This window comes from Ornithorhynchus anatinus, chromosome 4, assembly GCF_004115215.2.
Source record: "Ornithorhynchus anatinus isolate Pmale09 chromosome 4, mOrnAna1.pri.v4, whole genome shotgun sequence".
Taxonomy (NCBI): domain Eukaryota; kingdom Metazoa; phylum Chordata; class Mammalia; order Monotremata; family Ornithorhynchidae; genus Ornithorhynchus; species Ornithorhynchus anatinus.
Window position 1 is genome coordinate 79201831 of NC_041731.1, and position 19093 is coordinate 79220923.

A 19093-nucleotide genomic window follows, 5' to 3' on the forward strand; every position below is an offset into this window, starting at 1 on the left:
AGTCAGACAGGCAGAATATTAACAAATAGTGGGAGCAGAAGGAAACAGAGATACAGTTGATAACAAAACTAAGGCAAGAAGAAAGAATGGACAAAATAAATGAGTGGAGTTCTACAATAGCTACACATGCATGAGTGCTAAAATTGACTCTACATATTCATAAAGTACTACCATTCTCTGGTAGGGTGATAGAACCTAGGAAGGGGGAAAATAAAACTAGAGAAGTAGCTTTGATCGATCAATAGATTACAGGTCTGGAAGTCGGAAGGACCTTTCATTCATTCATTCATTCAATAGTATTTATTGAGCACTTACTATGTGCAGAGCACTGTACTAAGCACTTGGGATGACCTGGGTTCTAATCCCAGCTCTGCCACTTATCTGCTGTGTGACCTCAGGCAAGTCACTTCACTTCTCTGGATCTCCATTACCTCATCTGTAAAATGGGGATTAAGACCCTGTGAGCCCCATGTGGGACAGGGACCTTGTCCAACCCGATTAACTTGTATCTATCTCCCCTAGTGCTTAAAACAGTGCTTGGCATATAGTAAGCACTTAATAAGTACCATAATTATTATTATTATTATTCCCGGTGAATGGGTATGTTCAGGAGGGATTTCAAGACGGAAAGGGTTCACGTCTGGCTGACATGAAAGAGAAGGGAATGCCATTAGGGGAGGGCTTAGCCATGGGTCAGAGGCAAGTGAGTAAAGAGCAGAATACAGTGATTAGTTTGAAAGGAGCAGAAAACATAAGCTGAAGGTAAGTAGTGAGAACAGATGTGTACAAGGGAGAAAGCTGGTAGAGAGCCTTGAAGCAAATATTCAGTAGCTGCTCTTCCGGGAAACACACTGATTGGAGGTTTCTGAAGAGCAGAGCGATGTGGTCAGAACAATGTTTTGGGAGATAATCTGGGCAGCAGAGCGTAGCATCGTCTGTGGAGGGGAAAGGTTGGCGGATGCAGGATGAAGGGGAGAGTGTGCACAGAAGGACCTTCTTGGGCTAACCAGGCCAAAAAAGCAGACTCCAGCTGAGCCTGCAATGAATGGAGTGAAAAGGCCTGAAATGATCTGAGCGATTATGTATCTCAATGAACTGAAACTATGCTCCCCAAGTTCATATTAACATGAGTTTGAGGTCACTTGAATTACAACTAAATAAACCGTACGTGACTAAAATCCTCAATCTAAATGGAAAAAATGACGTTAAAGGAAATGTGCACGTTAAATTGGGTATAGCTGATGCATTTTGAAAGTCACTGGAGTTTTCTTAAATTTTGTTTAAATATTCCAAGATAAAATACATTTTTATGAAAAAATTTTAAGGAATATTCTAATGTGGCGCTTTCCTTAAAGATACATTCGCTAGCCTATCTTGCCCTGAGTTATTTTGGAAGGGCGGAGAGGACTGAAGCGATGATGTCAGGAATTTTTTCAGGATCGCAGTACTTAGTACAGTGCCCAGCACTTAGTACAGCACCCCGGAGCTTAGTATAGTGCCTAGCACAAAGTAAGCCCTTAACAAATCCCATAATATATATGGTCCAGTTGCCATCTTCTATTCCCTGTTGCTTCATATATACCCAGACAGATAGAAGACTTACATATGATTTCATTTAAGTATCCATAAGTAAAACTCTGACAATGGCCAGAGAAGTCAGCTACTGAATGCCACTGTGTCGGGAGGCACCATATGCATGCTGAGTGAATCTGTTTTGCTTTCAGCTAATTGGATGGCTGCTGACAATTGTAAAAGAAATATGAAGGTCCATTTGCTGATCTGGCCCTGTTTCTTTGCTCTATCTGCTTGTGATGTCTCAGGTGGGGGCAAGACATGAAATCTGCTTCTAGAACACTTTGTAGTTTATCCCCCCTTCTTTTTCCCACCTCAGTGTTTCAAGCAACTGTACGCTACAGCCCCAGTTTGGCTCGGCTTAGTTTAGTTTCGCTTTAAACAACCCCTTGTTGCCATTAATGAAAGTATTACTCATAGCCATGTCAGATCTCTAGATCTTCAAAAGAGTGACAGAAACTTTTTCTGGGAATAATGATCGTTTTAATTCGCTGTTGCTTTCCTGCATCTTTATCTGATGATGACTTCTGTGTTCCCCTCACCCCCCCCCCCGCCAACATTATAATCAATCAATAGTATTTACCGAGTGTTTACTACGAGCAGAGCATTGTACCATGTGCTTGGGAGAGTCCAATACAAGAGAATTAAGCAGACCCATTCCCTGCCCACAGTGAGCTTACAGGCTAGAGGGGGAGAGAGACAATAAAACAAGTAAGCAATTTATAATATGGTGTAGTGGATAGAGCACAGGCCTAGCAGTCAGAAAGGAGGTCATGGATTCTAATCCCAGCTCCACCATACGTCTGCTGTGCTATCTCGGACAAATCACTTCATTTCCCCATGCCTCGGTTACCTCATCCGTAAAATAGGGATTGAGACGGTGAACCCCATGTAGGGCAGGGTCTGTATCCAACCAAATTTGCTTGTAACCACCCCAGCACTTAGTAGAGTGACTGGCACACAGTAAACACTTAAATACCATAATTATTATCATCATCATTATTATTAATATACAATTTAAAGATATGTACTTAAATGATGTGAGGTTGAGGGTGGGGAGAATAAAATGTCCTTGATATGGTGTGTATATGTATATTTGCATATACATATCTTTATAGCTATATACATAGATATTAAAGGTAGATGGCACCATCTAACTTTAACTTCCTCTCAAGTCCAACACTTCTATTTCCCAGTTAATTAAATGAGTGTTAAGAGAATATGGTATGAGAAGTACAATCAATCCTAGGATGATTAAATGGAAATGCTTCAATAGTCTTAGATCTGGAATTGATCCTGTTGCCTGCTAACCAATCAGTGGTATTTACTGAGCATTAACTGTGCACAGAGCAGCACATTAAGCGCTTGGGAGGGTACAGTAGCCACAATAATAATAATGATGGCATTTGTTAAGCGCTTACTATGTGTCAAGCACTGTTCTAAGCACTGGGGGCATACAAGGTAATCAGGTTGTTCCACATGGGGCTCACAATCTTAATTCCCATTTTACAGATGACGTAACCGAGGCACAGAGAAGTTAAGTGACTTGCCCATAGTCACACAGCTGACAAGTTGGTATTTGTTAAGCGCTTACTATGTGCCGAGCACTGTTCTAAGCACTGGGGTAGACACAGGGGAATCAGGTTGTCCCACGTGGGGCTCACAGTCTTAATCCCCATTTTACAGATGAGGTAATTGAGGCACAGAGAAGTTAAGTGACTTGCCCAAAGTCACTCAGCTGACAAGTGGCCGAGCCGGGATTCGAACCCATGAACTCTGACTCCAAAGCCCGTGCTCTTTCCACTGAGCCACGCTGCTTCTCAAGTGGCAGAGCCAGGATTAGAACACACGACCTCTGACTCCCAAGCCCGGGCTCTTTCCACTGAGTCACGCTGCTTCTCATTGGAAATCAGAAAGCTATACATATTTGATCAGCCAGATTCTCCCTCATGTGAAATCCAATCCCTGAGGCCTACATAAAGATTTCTACATTTCTGCCTCTAGACTCTAAGCTCACTGTGGGCAGGGAACGTGGCTACCAACTCTGTTATATTGGACTCACCCAAGCGGTTGGTACAGTGTTCTGCACACAGTAAGTTGCTCGATAAATACCACTCATTGATTGATTAATTAAGGGCTTTCACAGTCTTGGTGCTGTCCAGAAGACCCTGACCTAGTAGCCACAGCAAATGACTGTGTTAAGTACTCCTCAAGGATTCAGTTTTAAAAAATTAAAGCTCCAGGAAAACCCCTCTGATCACACTATTACCAGCGAGTAACTCCAAGCCAGAAACCCTCCCCATTCCCACTGCCCTTGATCCTGCTAAGGACCTTCTTATCCCACCCGCTCAGCCCCTCTGGATACATATGAACACTCCAGGAAAAACAGGCAGCTAATGGCTGTCCAGCTGGTGGTTTTTAATGGTATGGAGGTGCTCTGCGGAGAGGGACAATTAGGTCTTCTTTCCCTGAACCTAAGGTACAGCTCTCCCAGATCGAAAGAAACTATTCTCAAGGTCTGAGGTCATTTCCAGACAAGCAGATACTGCCTCCATAGGGGAAAATGGCGAGCAGGAAACTACATCAAGCAGTGTGGCCTCATGGATAGGACACAAACATGGGAATCAGAAGATCTGGGTTCTAATCCTGGCTCCCCCGCTTACCTGCTGTGTGATCTTGGGCAAGTCACATCACTTCTCGGTGTCTCTGTTCCCTCATCTGCAAAATGGGGATTCAATACCTGGTCTCCCTCCTACTTAGAACGTGCACCCCATGTGGAACCTGATTATCTTTCCTAGACCCCATTCTCTCCTAGACCCCCTCCAATCTGGCTTCCGTCCCCTCCACTCTACCGAGACTGCTCTCTCTAAGGTCACCCGTGACCTCCTTCTTGCCAAATCCAATGGCTCCTACTCCATTCTGATCCTCCTTGACCTCTCTGCTGCCTTTGACACTGTCGACCATCCCCTACTCCTCCATACCTTATCTCACCTCGGCTTCACGGACTCTGTCCTCTCCTGGTTCTCCTCTTACCTCTCTGGCCGATCATTCTCGGTCTCCTACGCTGGAGCCTCCTCCCCCTCCCATCCTTTAACTGTTGGAGTTCCTCAAGGGTCAGTTCTCGGCCCTCTTCTGTTCTCCATTTACACTCACTCCCTCGGTGAACTCATCCGCTCTCACGGCTTTGACTACCATCTCTACGCAGATGACACGCAGATCTACATCTCCGCCCCTGTCCTCTCCCCCTCCCTTCAGGCTCGCATCTCCTCCCGCCTCCGGGACGTCTCCACCTGGATGTCGGCCCGCCACCTAAAACTCAACATGAGCGAGACTGAGCTCCTCATCTTCCCTCCCAAGCCCGGTCCGCTCCCAGACTTCTCCATCACCGTGGATGGCACGACCATCCTTCACGTCCCGCAGGCCCGCAATCTCGGTGTCATCCTTGACTCGTCCCTCTCGTTCACCCCACACATCCTATCCGTTACCGAGACCTGCCGGTTTCACCTCTACAATATCGCCAAGATCCGCCCTTTCCTCTCCACCCAAACGGCTACTTTACTATTACGGGCTCTCATTATATCCCGGCTAGACTACTGTGTCAGCCTTCTCTCTGACCTCCCTTCCTCCTCTCTCGCCCCGCTCCGGTCTATTCTTCACTCCGCTGCCCGGCTCATCTTCCCGCAGAAACGATCCGGGCATGTCACTCCCCTTCTTAAACAACTCCAGTGGTTGCCTATCGACCTCCGCTCCAAACAAAAACTCCTCACTCTAGGCTTCGAGGCTCTCCATCACCTTGCCCCTTCCTACCTCTCCTCCCTTCTCTCTTTCTACCGCCCACCCCGCACGCTCCGCTCCTCCGCCGCCCACCTCCTCGCCGTCCCTCGGTCTCGCCTATCCCGCCGTCGACCCCCGGGTCACGTCCTCCCGCGGTCCCGGAACGCCCTCCCTCCTCACCTCCGCCAAACTGATTCTCTTTCCCTCTTCAAAACCTTACTTAAAAATCACCTCCTCCAAGAGGCCTTCCCAGACTGAGCTCCTCTTCCCCCTCTACTCCCTCTGCCATCCCCCCTTTACCTCTCCGCAGCTAAAGCCTCATTTTCCCCTTTTCCCTCTGCTCCTCCACCTCTCCCTTCCCATCCCCACAGCACTGTACTCGTCCGCTCAACTGTATATATTTTCGTTACCCTATTTATTTTGTTAATGAATTGTACATCGCCTTGATTCTATTTAGTTGCCATTGTTTTGACGAGATGTTCTTCCCCTTGACGCTGTTTAGTGCCATCGTTCTTGTCTGTCCGTCTCCCCCGATTAGACTGTAAGCCCGTCAAACGGCAGGGACTGTCTCTATCTGTTGCCAACTTGTTCATCCCAAGCGCTTAGTACAGTGCTCTGCACATAGTAAGCGCTCAATAAATACTATTGAATGAATTATCTTGTATCCATCCCATTGCTCAACACAGTGCTTATCATATAGAAAGTGCTCAACAAATACCCCAATTATTACGATGATGATATGAACGGGGTCCCCCAGGACAGAGGACATGAGGACGGGTGGGGTCTGAAACTCACCAATGTCAAACAGAGATCTCTAGTCCCTCAACCTTGACACTTTATAGATAATAATAACAATCATATTTGTTAAGCACTTACTGTGTGTCAAGCACTGGTATAAGCACTGGGGTAGACACAAGCTAATCAGGTTGGACATAGTCCCTGTCCCGCGTGGGACTCACAGTCTTAATTCTCAATTTACAGATGAGGTAACTGAGGCCCAGAGAAATAAAGTGACTTGCCCAAGGTCACGCAGCAGATGAGTAGGAGAGCCGGCATTAGGACCCAAGTCCTTCTGACTCCAAGGCCCAGGCTCTATCCACTAGGCCACGTTCCTTCCCGATATGAGCTGGGGTAGAAAAGGGTGGGACATTAGAGGGGCCAGTGCAAGATAAAGGCTTTGGGAATACGGAAGTATAGAGTTTGTATTAGACGAGAACACGGGTAGAAAGGGAGAGAGAAACTGGAGAATGAGGAAAATAAAAAAAAAGAGGGAGGAGAGAAGAAAGCGAAAGAGGCAAGGGCATTTCCCCTCTGCCGATACGACACGGTTGACATTTCCTGCTGCTCCTCAGACAAATGGCCCCCACGGAGGCACCAACACAGGATGGGCCAGCTGAGCCGAGACCGTCAGTGCCGCTTGGCCAGCAACCAAAGATGGGGGCGACCTCAGCCACGGGAGCAGAATGGCAGCTCGGTTGGCTAGCCCTGCGGGGTACCGCCCAGGGACTTGCCTTGTCACCAGAACACTCACCAGGCTGGATGGATTCGACACAGTCCTCCTGTCAGCCCCCGACTTGCCCTCCCTGGGCTTCGAGCCCAGAAATGTCTGGTCCCATAACTCACTGACGAGCAGCGTGGCCTAGTGGAACGAGCATGGGCCTGGAAGTCACAGGAACTGGATTTTAATCACACCCACCACTTACCTGCTGTGTGACCCTGGGTAAGCTGTTTAACTTTTAACTATGCCTCGGTTACCTCATCTGTAAAATGGGGGTTGAATTCTTCTCCTTCCAACTTAGACAGTGAGCCCCTTGTCGGACAGGTATTGTGTCCAATCCGATAAACTTGTACTTACCTCAGCGTTTTTAACAAATAGTGTTTAACAAATACCATTTAAAAAACAAATTTAAGGAAGGTGAAATGCATCTGCCCTAAGCCACGGCCCTAAGCTGACATCTTGGCTCAACTCCAGCCTCCTTCCCAGCTCCATGGGGTCGACAGACTAACTTCGATCACTGAGGCTCGCCAATCTCACCTCCAGGGAGTGGGATCCTTCAAGCCTTCTCCCTGCTTCCCTTAATCACGAGGTTAATCTTCTAGACTGAAAGCTCGTTGTGGGCAGGGAATATGTCTGTTTATTGTTTTATTTTACTAATAATTATAATAATAATTGTGGTATTTGTTAAGCACTTATTATGTGCCAGGCACTGTTCTAAGTCCTGGGGTAGATACAAGATAATCGGGTTGGACACAATTCCTATCCCACAGAGTGTTCACAGTTTTAATCCCCATTTTACAGATGAGGGAACTGAGGCACAGAGAAGTGAAGCGACTTGCCCAAGGTCACATAGCAGACAATTGGCGAAGCCAGGATTAGAACGCATGACCTTCTGAATCCTAGGCCCATATTGTATCCACTAGGCCATGCGGCTTCCCTACATTTTACTCTCCCAAGGGCTTAGTCCAGTGCTCTGCACAGAGCAAGGGCTCAATAAATGCAATTGAATGAATGAATGAATGAATGTACAAGGTTCCCATGACCAGGAAAGCAAAATGGCCTAGTGGAAAGAGTTTGGGCCTGGGAGTCAGAGAACCTGAGTTCTCATCCCAGCTCTGCTAACCGCTCTGCCAACAGCTAGCTGTGGGACTTGGGGCAAGTCACTTAACGTCTCTGTGCCTCAGTTTCCTCAACTGTAAAGTGGGGATTTAATACCTGTTCTCCCTCCCACTTTAGACTGTGAGCCCCATATGGGACAGGGATAGTGCCTGACCCAATAAACTTGTAAATAATAATAATAATAATTATGGTCTTTGTTAAGCACTTACAATGTGGCAAGCACTGTTCTAAGTGCTGCAGTAGATAAAGGGTAATCAGGTTGGCCCATGTGGGGCTCACACTTTTAATCCCCATTTTACATATGAGATAACCGAGGCACAGAGAAGTCAAGTGACTTGTCTAAGCTCACACAGCACGCAAGTGGCAGAGCCGGGATTAGAACCCATGTCCTCTGACTTCCAAGCCCATATTTTTTCCACTAAACCATGCTGCTTCGCTATTGTACCTATCCCAGTGCTGAAAACAGGGTTTGACACATAGTAAGTGCTTAGCAAGTACTATCAAACAAGCCAACAGTGGGATCCAGAGTATTCATTCATTCCATTGTATTTATTGAGCGCTTACTGTGTGTAGAGCACTGATTCTCCCTGTGCCGTGCTACCTGCCCCTCATCTTCTGAGGCCTCGTCCTGGGCGGGGGACACTGCAGAGACAGAGAGTCACTTCCAGTCTCAGAGCAGAGCTGTCACCAGTTCATTCATTCATTCAGGTGCAGTGGATGGAGCTCAGGCCTGGGAGTCAGAAGGTGATGGCCAAACTAACTCTCGTCCCCTCTTCAAAGCCCTACGTAGAGCTCACCTCCTCCAAGAGGCCTTCCCAGACTGAGCTTCCCCTTTTCCCTCTGCTCCCTCTGCTGCCCCTCTACCCCCCGCCTTCACCTCCCCTCAGCTAAGCCCCCTTTTCCCTCCCTTTCCTCCTGCTCCTTCCCCTCTCCCCCTGCTCCTCCCGCTCTCCTTTCCCCTCCCCTCAGCACTGTGCTCGTCCGCTCAATTGTATATATTTTTATTACCCTATTTATTTTGTTAGTGGGATATACATCCCCTTGATTCTATTTGTTGCTATTGCTTTTGTCTGTCTGTCTCCCCCGATTAGACTGTAAGCCCGTCAATGGGCAGGGACTGTCTCTATCTGTTGCCGATTTGTACATTCCAAGCGCTTAGTACAGTGCTCTGCACATAGTAAGCGCTCAAAAAATACTATTGAAAGAATTCATGAATGAGTGAGTTCTAATACCAGATCCGCCACTTGTCTGCTGCCTGACCATGGGCAAGTCACTTCACTTCTCTGGGCCTCAGTTCACTCATCTGTAAAATGGGGATTAAGACTGTGAGCCCCACATGGGACAGGGACTGTGTCCAACCCGATTTGCTTCTATCCACCCCAGCGCTTACCGTGGCACATAATAAGCGCTTAAGGAATACCATTATTATTATTATTCATGCAGTCCTAACTATTGAATGTTTACTGTGTGCAACACTGTACTAAGTGCTCGGAGAGTACAGTGTAGCAGTAAAAAGACACACTCGCCACGGACAAACAGCTACACAGACTAGAGGGGGAGAGAGACGTTAATTTAAATAAATAGCAGATACGTACATAAGTGCTGAGGGGCTGGGAGAGGGGAATGAATAAAGGGAGCAAGTCAGGGCAACACAGAAGAGAATGGGAGAAGTGGAAAGGATGGTTTAGTCAGGGAAGGCCTCTTGGAGGAGACGTTCTGCACAATCACGGTGCCTTGGACAGATGGAGGGTCAGTAATCATTACCTGCCCTCAGACCACTCTGATCAATCAATCAATCAGTGGTACTTATTGAGCGCTTACTGTATGCATTTGGGAGAGTGCAGTGCAATACAGTTGGGCAACGTTCCCTGCCCATAGAGTTTCTGCCTCTGGATCCAAATATCCAGGGTGTGGGAAGTTCTGCTTCCTGGTAAGAAGTCCCACACTGGGCATATTCTTCATACATTTAATTGCGGGGAGCTGTGGAACTTCTACAGGAAATGCAAAAGTATCATTATTTTGCTCTATTCAGTGGGCACCATGCTCAATAGCGCTCAAGCACAGCACCAACAACCAAGCACAAGGCTTGGGGTTGTGTGTAAGAATTTTCATCGAAATTAAAAATACAATCCAAGGAGCTGCTAGTGTTTTTTTTATGGTATTTGTTGAGCACTTACTAAGTGCCAGGCACTATACTAACACCTGGAAAAGGTACAAAATAATTGGGTTGGACACAGTCCTTTCCCACACAGCCCTAGCAGTTTTAATCCCCATTTTACAGATGAGGCAACCGAGGCACAGAGAAGGTAAGTGACTTGCCCACGATCGCCCAGCAGATAAGTGATGGAGCCAGGATTAGAACCCAGGTTCTCTGATTTCCCAGGTCCGTGCTCTTTCCACCGGGCCATGTTGCTTCTTCAGGCAACTGACATTCACTATCATTAAATGAATACGTGTACTGGTATTGGTGAATGTAGAAAAAGTGGTGAAGGCTTTGTGGGCTGACAAATATTTTGATTGGGCCAATTTGGCACCATGTACAGGATGTCAGGCATCAATCCGAAGTTTCTTTAAACTGGAAGCGCTCAATAAATACGAGTGATGAATGAATGGAAGCTCATTCTGGGCAGGGAACGTGTCAGTTTTACTGCAGTGTTATAGTGGGCAGGGAATATGTCAGTATTACTGCTGTGTTGTTCTCTTCCAACTGTGTTAGTAGAGAGCCCTGAGCACAGTAAGTGCTCAATAAATATCACTGATTGATTGATGAACTGATTCCAAAGGTAGCACTCTATCAACAAAATCAATAGTATTGATTGAACACTTCCCCAGGCAGATCAATGGTGTCATAATGAAAAAAAAATCTACCACTCAGGGACATTTATACTTATGTACAGATCTATAAATTATTATTTATATTATTGTCTGTCTTCCCTCCTAGGCTGTAAGCTTCCTCTAGGCAGGGAACATGTCTATTAACTCTGTAGTATTATACTTTCCAAGTGTTTGGTACAGTGCTCTGCACACAGTAAGCGCTTAATAAATATCACTGACTGATTGATTTGACGCAGTTGAACAAAGCACTAGACTGTTCTAGCCACTATAATCTAGACACTATCATCTAGACACACCCCTAGTCCCTTTTCAGGAAACATTGAGTCAGTCAACTGTATTTATTGAGCGCTTACTGTGTGTGGAGCACTGTATTAAGCGCTTGGGAGTGTACAATATAACAATCAATGGCACATTCCCTGCCCACAACAAGTTCTAAGTCGAGAGTTCTGAGAGATAACTCACTTCACTCCAGAAAAGGGTCCACAAAGAACATGGGACTATTTCAATTGTCAATATATGAGATCCTCCTCCATTCTTGTGCTTCCCTGGCACACTCTGGCAGGCCAAGTGCTAGGATGCTTCTTATTATCCCAAGTGCAGCAATAGATCCAGGGGCATAAGTCTCTTAAGGATCGATCAAAATGTTCTATCTCATAGATTCTCTAAATTCCATAATCGCCAGAAGCTTGCTAAAGCTTATTAAGAGGAGCTATTTTCCATTTCTCACATCCTCATGCAAATGGTCTTTCTAGGCAAGGTTGTAAATGAGCATATCCTAACTACCCCAGTATCTGAATTCCAGAGCCCACATCCTAGAATCAAGCTGTTACATCAGACAGGCCAACACAAAAATGCACTGATATGCACAGATCTGTGATGCTACAGACAGAATACAAGCAGATGAATTTATACACTACATTAGGATGCTTGTATTGTGCACATTTTGGGGGGGCACTTTCCTCCCACTTAATCGTGGAGGGCTTAATCACGGGGAAAATATTTTAAGACACCTTCAAAAGAGAGAGTTGTGCTCAGAACTCTTTAGCTGATGCTCCAAGACTGGTTATCCGCAAGAAGCAAGAAACAGCCCTAGTAATACTAAAACTGGACCCAGAGGCTTTGCACCCAATTTTTCTTCAGCCTGAGGATATATGCTTAAGGAGAGACCAGTTGGCTAAGACTTGGTAAAGTCCCTAGAATCTTTTTTTTTTAAATGGTATATGTTAAGCTCTTACTGTACTAACCACTGGGAGTAGATATATGCTAATCAGGTTGGTCACAGTCTCTTTATCCCATTTTACAGATGAGGTAACTGAGGCCCAGAGAAGTTAAGTGTCCACCTACTTACTGTACCTTGATCTCGTCTAGCTCATCAGTGATCCCTGGTCCACATCGTGCCTCTAGCCTGCAAATGCCCTCCCTCCTCAAATATGACAGACAATTAATTACTCTCTCCACCTTCAAAGCCTTATTGACAGCACATCTCTTCCAAGGGGCCTTCCCTGACTAAGCCCCCCTTTCCTCTTCTCCCACTCCCTTCCCCATCACCCCAACTTGTTCCCTTTGTTATTCCCCGCTCTCAGCTCCACAGCACTTATGGACATATCTATAATTTTTTTTATATTAAAGTCAGTCTCCACCCCCTTTAGACTATAAGCTCATTGTGAGCAGGAATATGTCTTTTTATTGTTGTATTGTACTCTTCCCATCGTTTAGTACGGTGCTCTGCTTTAGTACTCTCTCAATAAATATGACTGAATGAAGTGGTAGAGCAGGGATTAGAACCCAGGACCTTCTGACTCCCAGGCCCGTGGCTCCATCCCGTAGACGACATTGCTTCTCCTTATGTAAATTGTACAGGCTCCGTGTGCCACATTAAATTAATCAATAGTATTTCTTGAACACTTACTGTGTGCAGAGCATTATACTAAGTGCTTGGGAGAATACAATATAAAAGAGTTGTTAGGCACGTCTCCTGTATATCCTCAGGGTAGGGGCCTTCTTCAAAGAGTTCTGTCAGAGATTTTTCCACATAGGCTTGGTTTGACTGACATTTCATTCATCTTCCTTTCCCAAAGAGGCCCAGAACAGGTCAGAAGCATCAATAATTGTGTCATCCTCTGCCCCGTTGGGTCCATGGTAAAACTTTCAAATCATATACCTGGAAAACTTCACATATGTACATCAATTTCCATTTTTCTTTCAGCATTATCAACCATTATCAACCCAACTCCTCCATTTTCATTTGCATAGCTTACGTCCACTGTTCACATTCATGTCTCTGTTTATTCTATTCCTGACCTTCATCACGATCACCGCAAGATTTCAAAATACTAAAAATGGATCATACATTTATGCCGTGATAATATTATCAAGAATAAGATTGAGTCAATTCATATGCAACCGAATGAGGAGCAAAGGGCATTTGTTATATTTCAATCCGAAATGCTAATTCTGCTACTTTAAATTCTTCATCCTTCACAGATGAATTAGAATATGTACATCTGTGAAAAAAAATTGACACCCATTTAATTACCATATATGAGATTCCTTCTCAGTCTCTGCTGACTGCTCCTCTGCCTCCCACCCCCTAATTGTGGGAGTCCCTCAAGGTTCAGTTCTGGGTCCCCTTCTAATTCTCCATCTACACTCACTCCTTTGGAGAACTCATTCACTCCCATGGCTTCAACTGGGCATGTGGTTGAAATCTACTTATCCAGCCCTGACCTCACCCCCTCTCTCCAGACATCTTTCCTTGGATGTCCTTCTGTCATCTCCAACTTAACATGTCTAAAACAGAACTCCTTATCTTACTACCCAAACATCGTCCTCCCCGTGACTTTCCCATCACTGCAGATGGCACCACCATCCTCCTGTCTCACAAGCCCATGACCTTGGCATTATCTTTGACTCCTCTCTCTCATTCAACTAAATCCTGCCGGTCCCACCTTCACAACATAGCTAAACTCTGCCCTTTCCTCTCAATCCAAACTGCTACCAAGTTAATACAATCATCTCATCCTATCCTGCATGACTATAATAATTATGGTATTTGTTAAGCGCTTATTACGTGCCAAGCACTGTTCTAAGCACTGGGGTAGATACAAGGTAATCAGGTTGTCCCACGTGAGGCTCACAGTTTAATCCCCATTGTACCTAACTGGATGCTACTTGAAATAAATGGCTCCTCAAACATAGTTTTTTCGGACTACCATTTGAAAAGTGTACTTCATTTAGGTCATCAGGCACAAATGAATGTATTCCTAGAGTAAAGCAAGGACCCCAAACCAAGAGACCACCCTACAAAGAGGCAGAGCACAACTAAGGAGTGGAAATTTTGTTTGACTGGAAAAGAAGCCGACACTGACTGAGGCCTGTGTAGAATTGCATCATGATCCGAGACAAACATCTAGCTCCTCTCACTGGTTTTCTACACTTTAAGGCCTTGTCCAGTAGCATTTCTGGAAAATGACAAACCTTCACTTGGTTGGAGCTACTGCGCTATCCAGATTGTACCGATTCTATTTCCCGAAACACGATCTCGAACAATATTCTATCCCCAATTACTCAGGTATTGACAAACATGCACAAACCTCCAGAGTTGAGAGAAGAGTTTGGACCAAATAGAGATTCCTAGGTGGACTGGAGAGATTTCATAAAATGACCAGCACGAAGGATGCCTTAATCTACTCTGTTATTCCTAGAAACTATCCCACTCTGAAAAATGCAATTCTTCACTGGCCAAAAACACCACCATTAAACACCTTTGATCCGTATCAGTCAATTCCAAACTTGCATCTGTAAGTTCGTTGTGGGCAGGGAAGGTGTCTGCCAACCCTGCTGTATTCTCTGAAGGGCCAAGCGCAATGCTCTACACATAGTAAGCGTTCAATCAATATCATTGATAACGATGATAGACTTGTTCGGAGCTATCTGAATTGAATGACTGTATACTCTAGCCCAAAAGCTTCCTCTCTAGACAGCAAGATCCAAGTATTCAGGGAACATGTCTACCAATTCTACTGTTCCGTACTCTCCCCAGCACAAAGTACAGTGCCCTGCACACAGTAAGAGACTGCATCAGCCTCCGTGCTGACCTCCCAGCCTGCTGTCTCTCCCCACTCCAGTCCACACTTCACTTTGCTGCCAGCATCATTTTTCTACAGAAACATTCAGGACACGTCACTCCATTCCTCAAGAAACTCCAGTGGCTGCCCATCCACCTCTGCGTGAAACAAAAAATCCTCACCATTGACTTGAAAGCTCTCAATCACCTTGCCCCCTCTACCTCATCTCACTTCTCTTCTTCTACAACCTAGACTCCACAATACGCTCCTCTAGTGCTAACTTTCTCACTGTGCCTCAATCTCATCTATCTCGCTGCCAACCATTTGCCCATGTCTTACCTCTGGCTTGAAATGCCCTCCTTCCTCAAATCTGACAGACAATGACTCTCCCTGCCTTCAAAGCCTTGTTGAGGCAGAACTCTTCCAAGAGGCCTTCCCAGACTAAGCCCCCCGTTTCCTCTTCTTCCACTCCCTTCTGTGACAAGCTGACTTGCTCCCTTTGCTCTTCCTCTCTCCCAGCCCCTTTAGACTGTAAGCTCACTGTGGGCAAGGAATGTGTCTGTTTATTGTTGTATTATACTCTCCCAAGTGCTTAATACAGTGCTCAGCACACAGTAAACTCTCAATAAATACGACAATGAATGAAGATAAAGTTAAATCTAGCCAAATCAACAAGGTAATCAATGGCATTTATTAAATACTGCATGTGTGTAGAGCACTGTACCAAACACTAGGGAGAGTACAATACAATGTAGTGGACACAATCCCTGCCCTCAAGGAGCTTACAATAAGGTAGTCTAATCTTTTCATTATAATAAACTTGATTCTACCTTTGAAATGATTAATGCTTGACTAGCGATCCTTTCCCAAAAAACATTGTTTTAATTTAAAAAATAATGTAAACCATCTAGTATATATCAGAAATTTGTAAATGCTCTGCAGTTATTACCTCTTCACATCAAAATTGCATTTTAAAAGATACCTAATACATCTCTACTCTGGTTATATAGGAAAAGTGGTAAAGATTTTCCAAGAATTGCAAATTCTTTGCCTCTGATTTTTATGAAACACTTGGGAAATAATTCCAAAAGGTACATTATACAATGAATATTAATAGATTAAGAACCTAGACTGAAAGGCTCCTGTTAAAAAAAATTTAAATCTAGCCCTGCAGTGTCTCATCCCAAGCAAATCCTACTTAGCTACACATAAGAAGATTAAGACTCCTTATACCATTCACATCTGCTCTTTGACAACCAGACAGGAGAAGAAATATTATTGGCATTAATTATTATCCCAATAGTAAAAAGTTTTCCAACCTGGTCTCCAAAGTCCTCTGGGAACTTCCACAATACCACAGGATCTGCAAAATAATTGACAGGCAGCATGAATCAGAGGTAGAAGAACACAACCATACAGTCAAAGCTTATTAATATTAAAAAGAGGACAATCTAAGATTCACTTTCTCAAGCAAATATAAAAAATGATCCCTCAATATCAGGGAAGAATTTCTATAACTAAAAAGATGCTTTTCTATAGTTTTAAAATTGTGTATAGATGACTGCACTGGTATTTATGAGTCTGTTTTGTTGAAGTCTTTTTTGAGGTTAAATTGTAATCATTATCAATCATAATAATGACAATAATAATAATACTAATTGTATTTGTTAAGCGCTTAGTGCTAAGCACTTTACTACGCACCGCTGTAGATACAAGATAACAGAATAAGGCATGGAATCCCCATTTTATAGATGAGGAAACTGAGGCACAGATAAATTAAGTGACTTCCCCAAGGTCACATGGCATGCAAGTGGCAGAGTTGGGAACAGAACCCAGGTCATCTGTCTGACAGGTCCATGTTCTTTCCACTAGACCGTGCTGCTTCTTGGCATTTAACTATGACCATAAAAATAAAATCTAATCTTAAAACAAATTCAAAATGTATCCAAAGGTGATGGGATTCACTTCATGCTTCCCTAGGTTTGGTATTCCAAGATGACAACTGCCAATATAAAAAGGTAAAAAATACCAACATTCAGCCTGTACCCAACACAAAAGGGCATTATTTTCATTGGTTATCCTTTGAATTTTGAATTTGATTGTACACATACACACACGTATAACAGTCCTTCTTCCAGTGGTTGCCCATCCACCTCCGCATCAAACAAAAACTCCTCATCATTGGCTTTAAAGCACTCCATCACCTCGACCCCTCCTTCCTCACCTTGCTACTCTCCTTCTACAACCCAGCCCACACACTTCACTCATCTAATGCTAACTTTCTCACTGTGCCTCCATCTCATCTATCTCACTGCTGACCCCTGGCCCACGTCCTATCTCTGGCCCGGAACGCCTGCCCTCCTCAAATCTGACAATTACTCTCCCCACCTTCAAAGTCTTATTGAAGGCATATTTCTTTCAAAAGGCCTTCCCAGATTAAGCCCTCCTCTCCTCTTCTCCCACTCCCTTCTGCATCGCCCTGACTTGCTCCCTTTATTCATCCCTTTCCCCAGCTACAGTACTTCTGTACATATTTGTCATTTTTTATATTGTGTGTCTCTCTAGACTGTAAGCTCGTTGCGAGTAGGGAATGTGTGTATTGCTGTTTTGTACTCTCCCAAATGCTTAATACAGTGCTCTGCTCACAGTAAGTGCTTAATAAATACGAGTTAATGAATGAAGCTGAAAGCAGCTGATAGTTCACCCCTGGCAAATACACATACTGTCCTAAATTGGACTGTCATATTTGCTTTCTAAAACTGCCTTTTTGTCCCCCAATCCTCTAAAAGCTTTGGCCCAAAGAGAGTCATTCTCTTCTAAATTACAGTGCACCGTGCCAGTCTAAAGCTATCCAAACTATCTCCTAGCATTCAGCTGAGATGCAACACCATCCCAAGCATTTAGTACAGTGCTCTGCACACAGTAAATGCTCAATAAATACCACTGATTCACTGATTGATTCTGAGTAGCTCTGGTGAGAGTCTGGCATGACCTAGCAGATACAACACAGGCCTGGGAGTAAGAAGGACCTGGGTTCTAATCCCGAATCTATCACTTGCCTACCAGTTCATTTCTCTGTGCCTCAGTTACCTCATCTGTAAAATGGGGATTAAGACTGTGAGCTCCATGTGGGACAGAGACTGTATCCAACCCTATTTACTTGTACCAGCACTTAGTACAGTGCCTGGCACAAAGTAAGCACTTAACAAATAGCACTATTATTATTATTATTATTCTTACTATTATCAAATCCATGGAGCAAAGACTCTCAACAATTCACCATGCAAATACAGAAACAGTGTCCCCCATTTCAAATTCAATTTACCATTTATTATCATTACTACCAATATTATGGTGTTTATCACTTACTTGGTGCCAGGAACTGTGCTAAGCATGTCAAAGATGCAATATAAACATAACTCATAGTCCCTGTCCCACAAGTGGCTAACGTGTAATGCGTATAAGTAGCTTCTTCCTCTAGAAGCAGCGTGGCTAAGTGGAAAGGGCACGGGCTTGGGAGTCAGAGGACGTGGGTTCTAATCCCCGCTCTGCCACTTATCAGCTGTGTGACTTTGGGCAAGCCACTTAACTTCTCTGTGACTCAGTTACCTCATCTGGAAAATAGGGATTAAGTCTGTGAGCCCCACATGGAACAAACTGATTACCTTGTATCTACCCCAGCTCTTAGAACAGTGCTTGGCATATAGTAGGCACTTAAACACCATCATCATTAATATTATTATTATTATCAGCTAATAGTAAGTGGAGGACACAAAGAAAATTGGAAGAAATTACAAATAATAATTAAATCAAATTAAAAATTAAGCAATCGAAATTACCCAGCATGTTTCTTGGAGGGGAGTTTCCAGCCTCCTCAAATCTAGGCTAGAAGTCTTTGGTTACTAATAGCCACAATCTCCACTCCTCCCACACGTTGAGGGAGAAAAGAGGCCAGTCCCTCAAGATAATTAGCTCCACTACCTCCTGGAATTACAATGGGAAGGAGACTCCAGACACAAGAGAGGAGGGGAAGGAAGGGGAGCGGAAGGCAGAGGAGCACCTTCCCTGAATGGTTTATATGGAACTGGTCTTATGATAATAATAATGTTGGTATTTGTTAAGCGCTTACTATGTGCCGAGCACTGTTCTAAGCGCTGGGGTAGATACAGGGTAATCAGGTTGTCCCACGTGAGGCTCACAATCTTAATCCCCATTTTACAGATGAGGT

The 19093-nt window shown here is 44.5% G+C and overlaps 1 protein-coding gene across 3 annotated transcripts in view; it reads right to left on the reverse strand.

Annotated features, from left to right (window-relative positions):
* Positions 1-19093, reverse strand: part of DENND1B (DENN domain containing 1B) — a 302717-nt gene that overhangs the window by 204930 nt on the left and 78694 nt on the right. For all 3 annotated transcript variants that reach the window (XM_029062651.2, XM_029062649.2, XM_029062648.2), the window contains exon 3: positions 16185-16228. In XM_029062651.2, coding sequence (XP_028918484.1) covers positions 16185-16228 — 44 coding nt within the window. The remainder of the gene's footprint in view (positions 1-16184; positions 16229-19093) is intronic.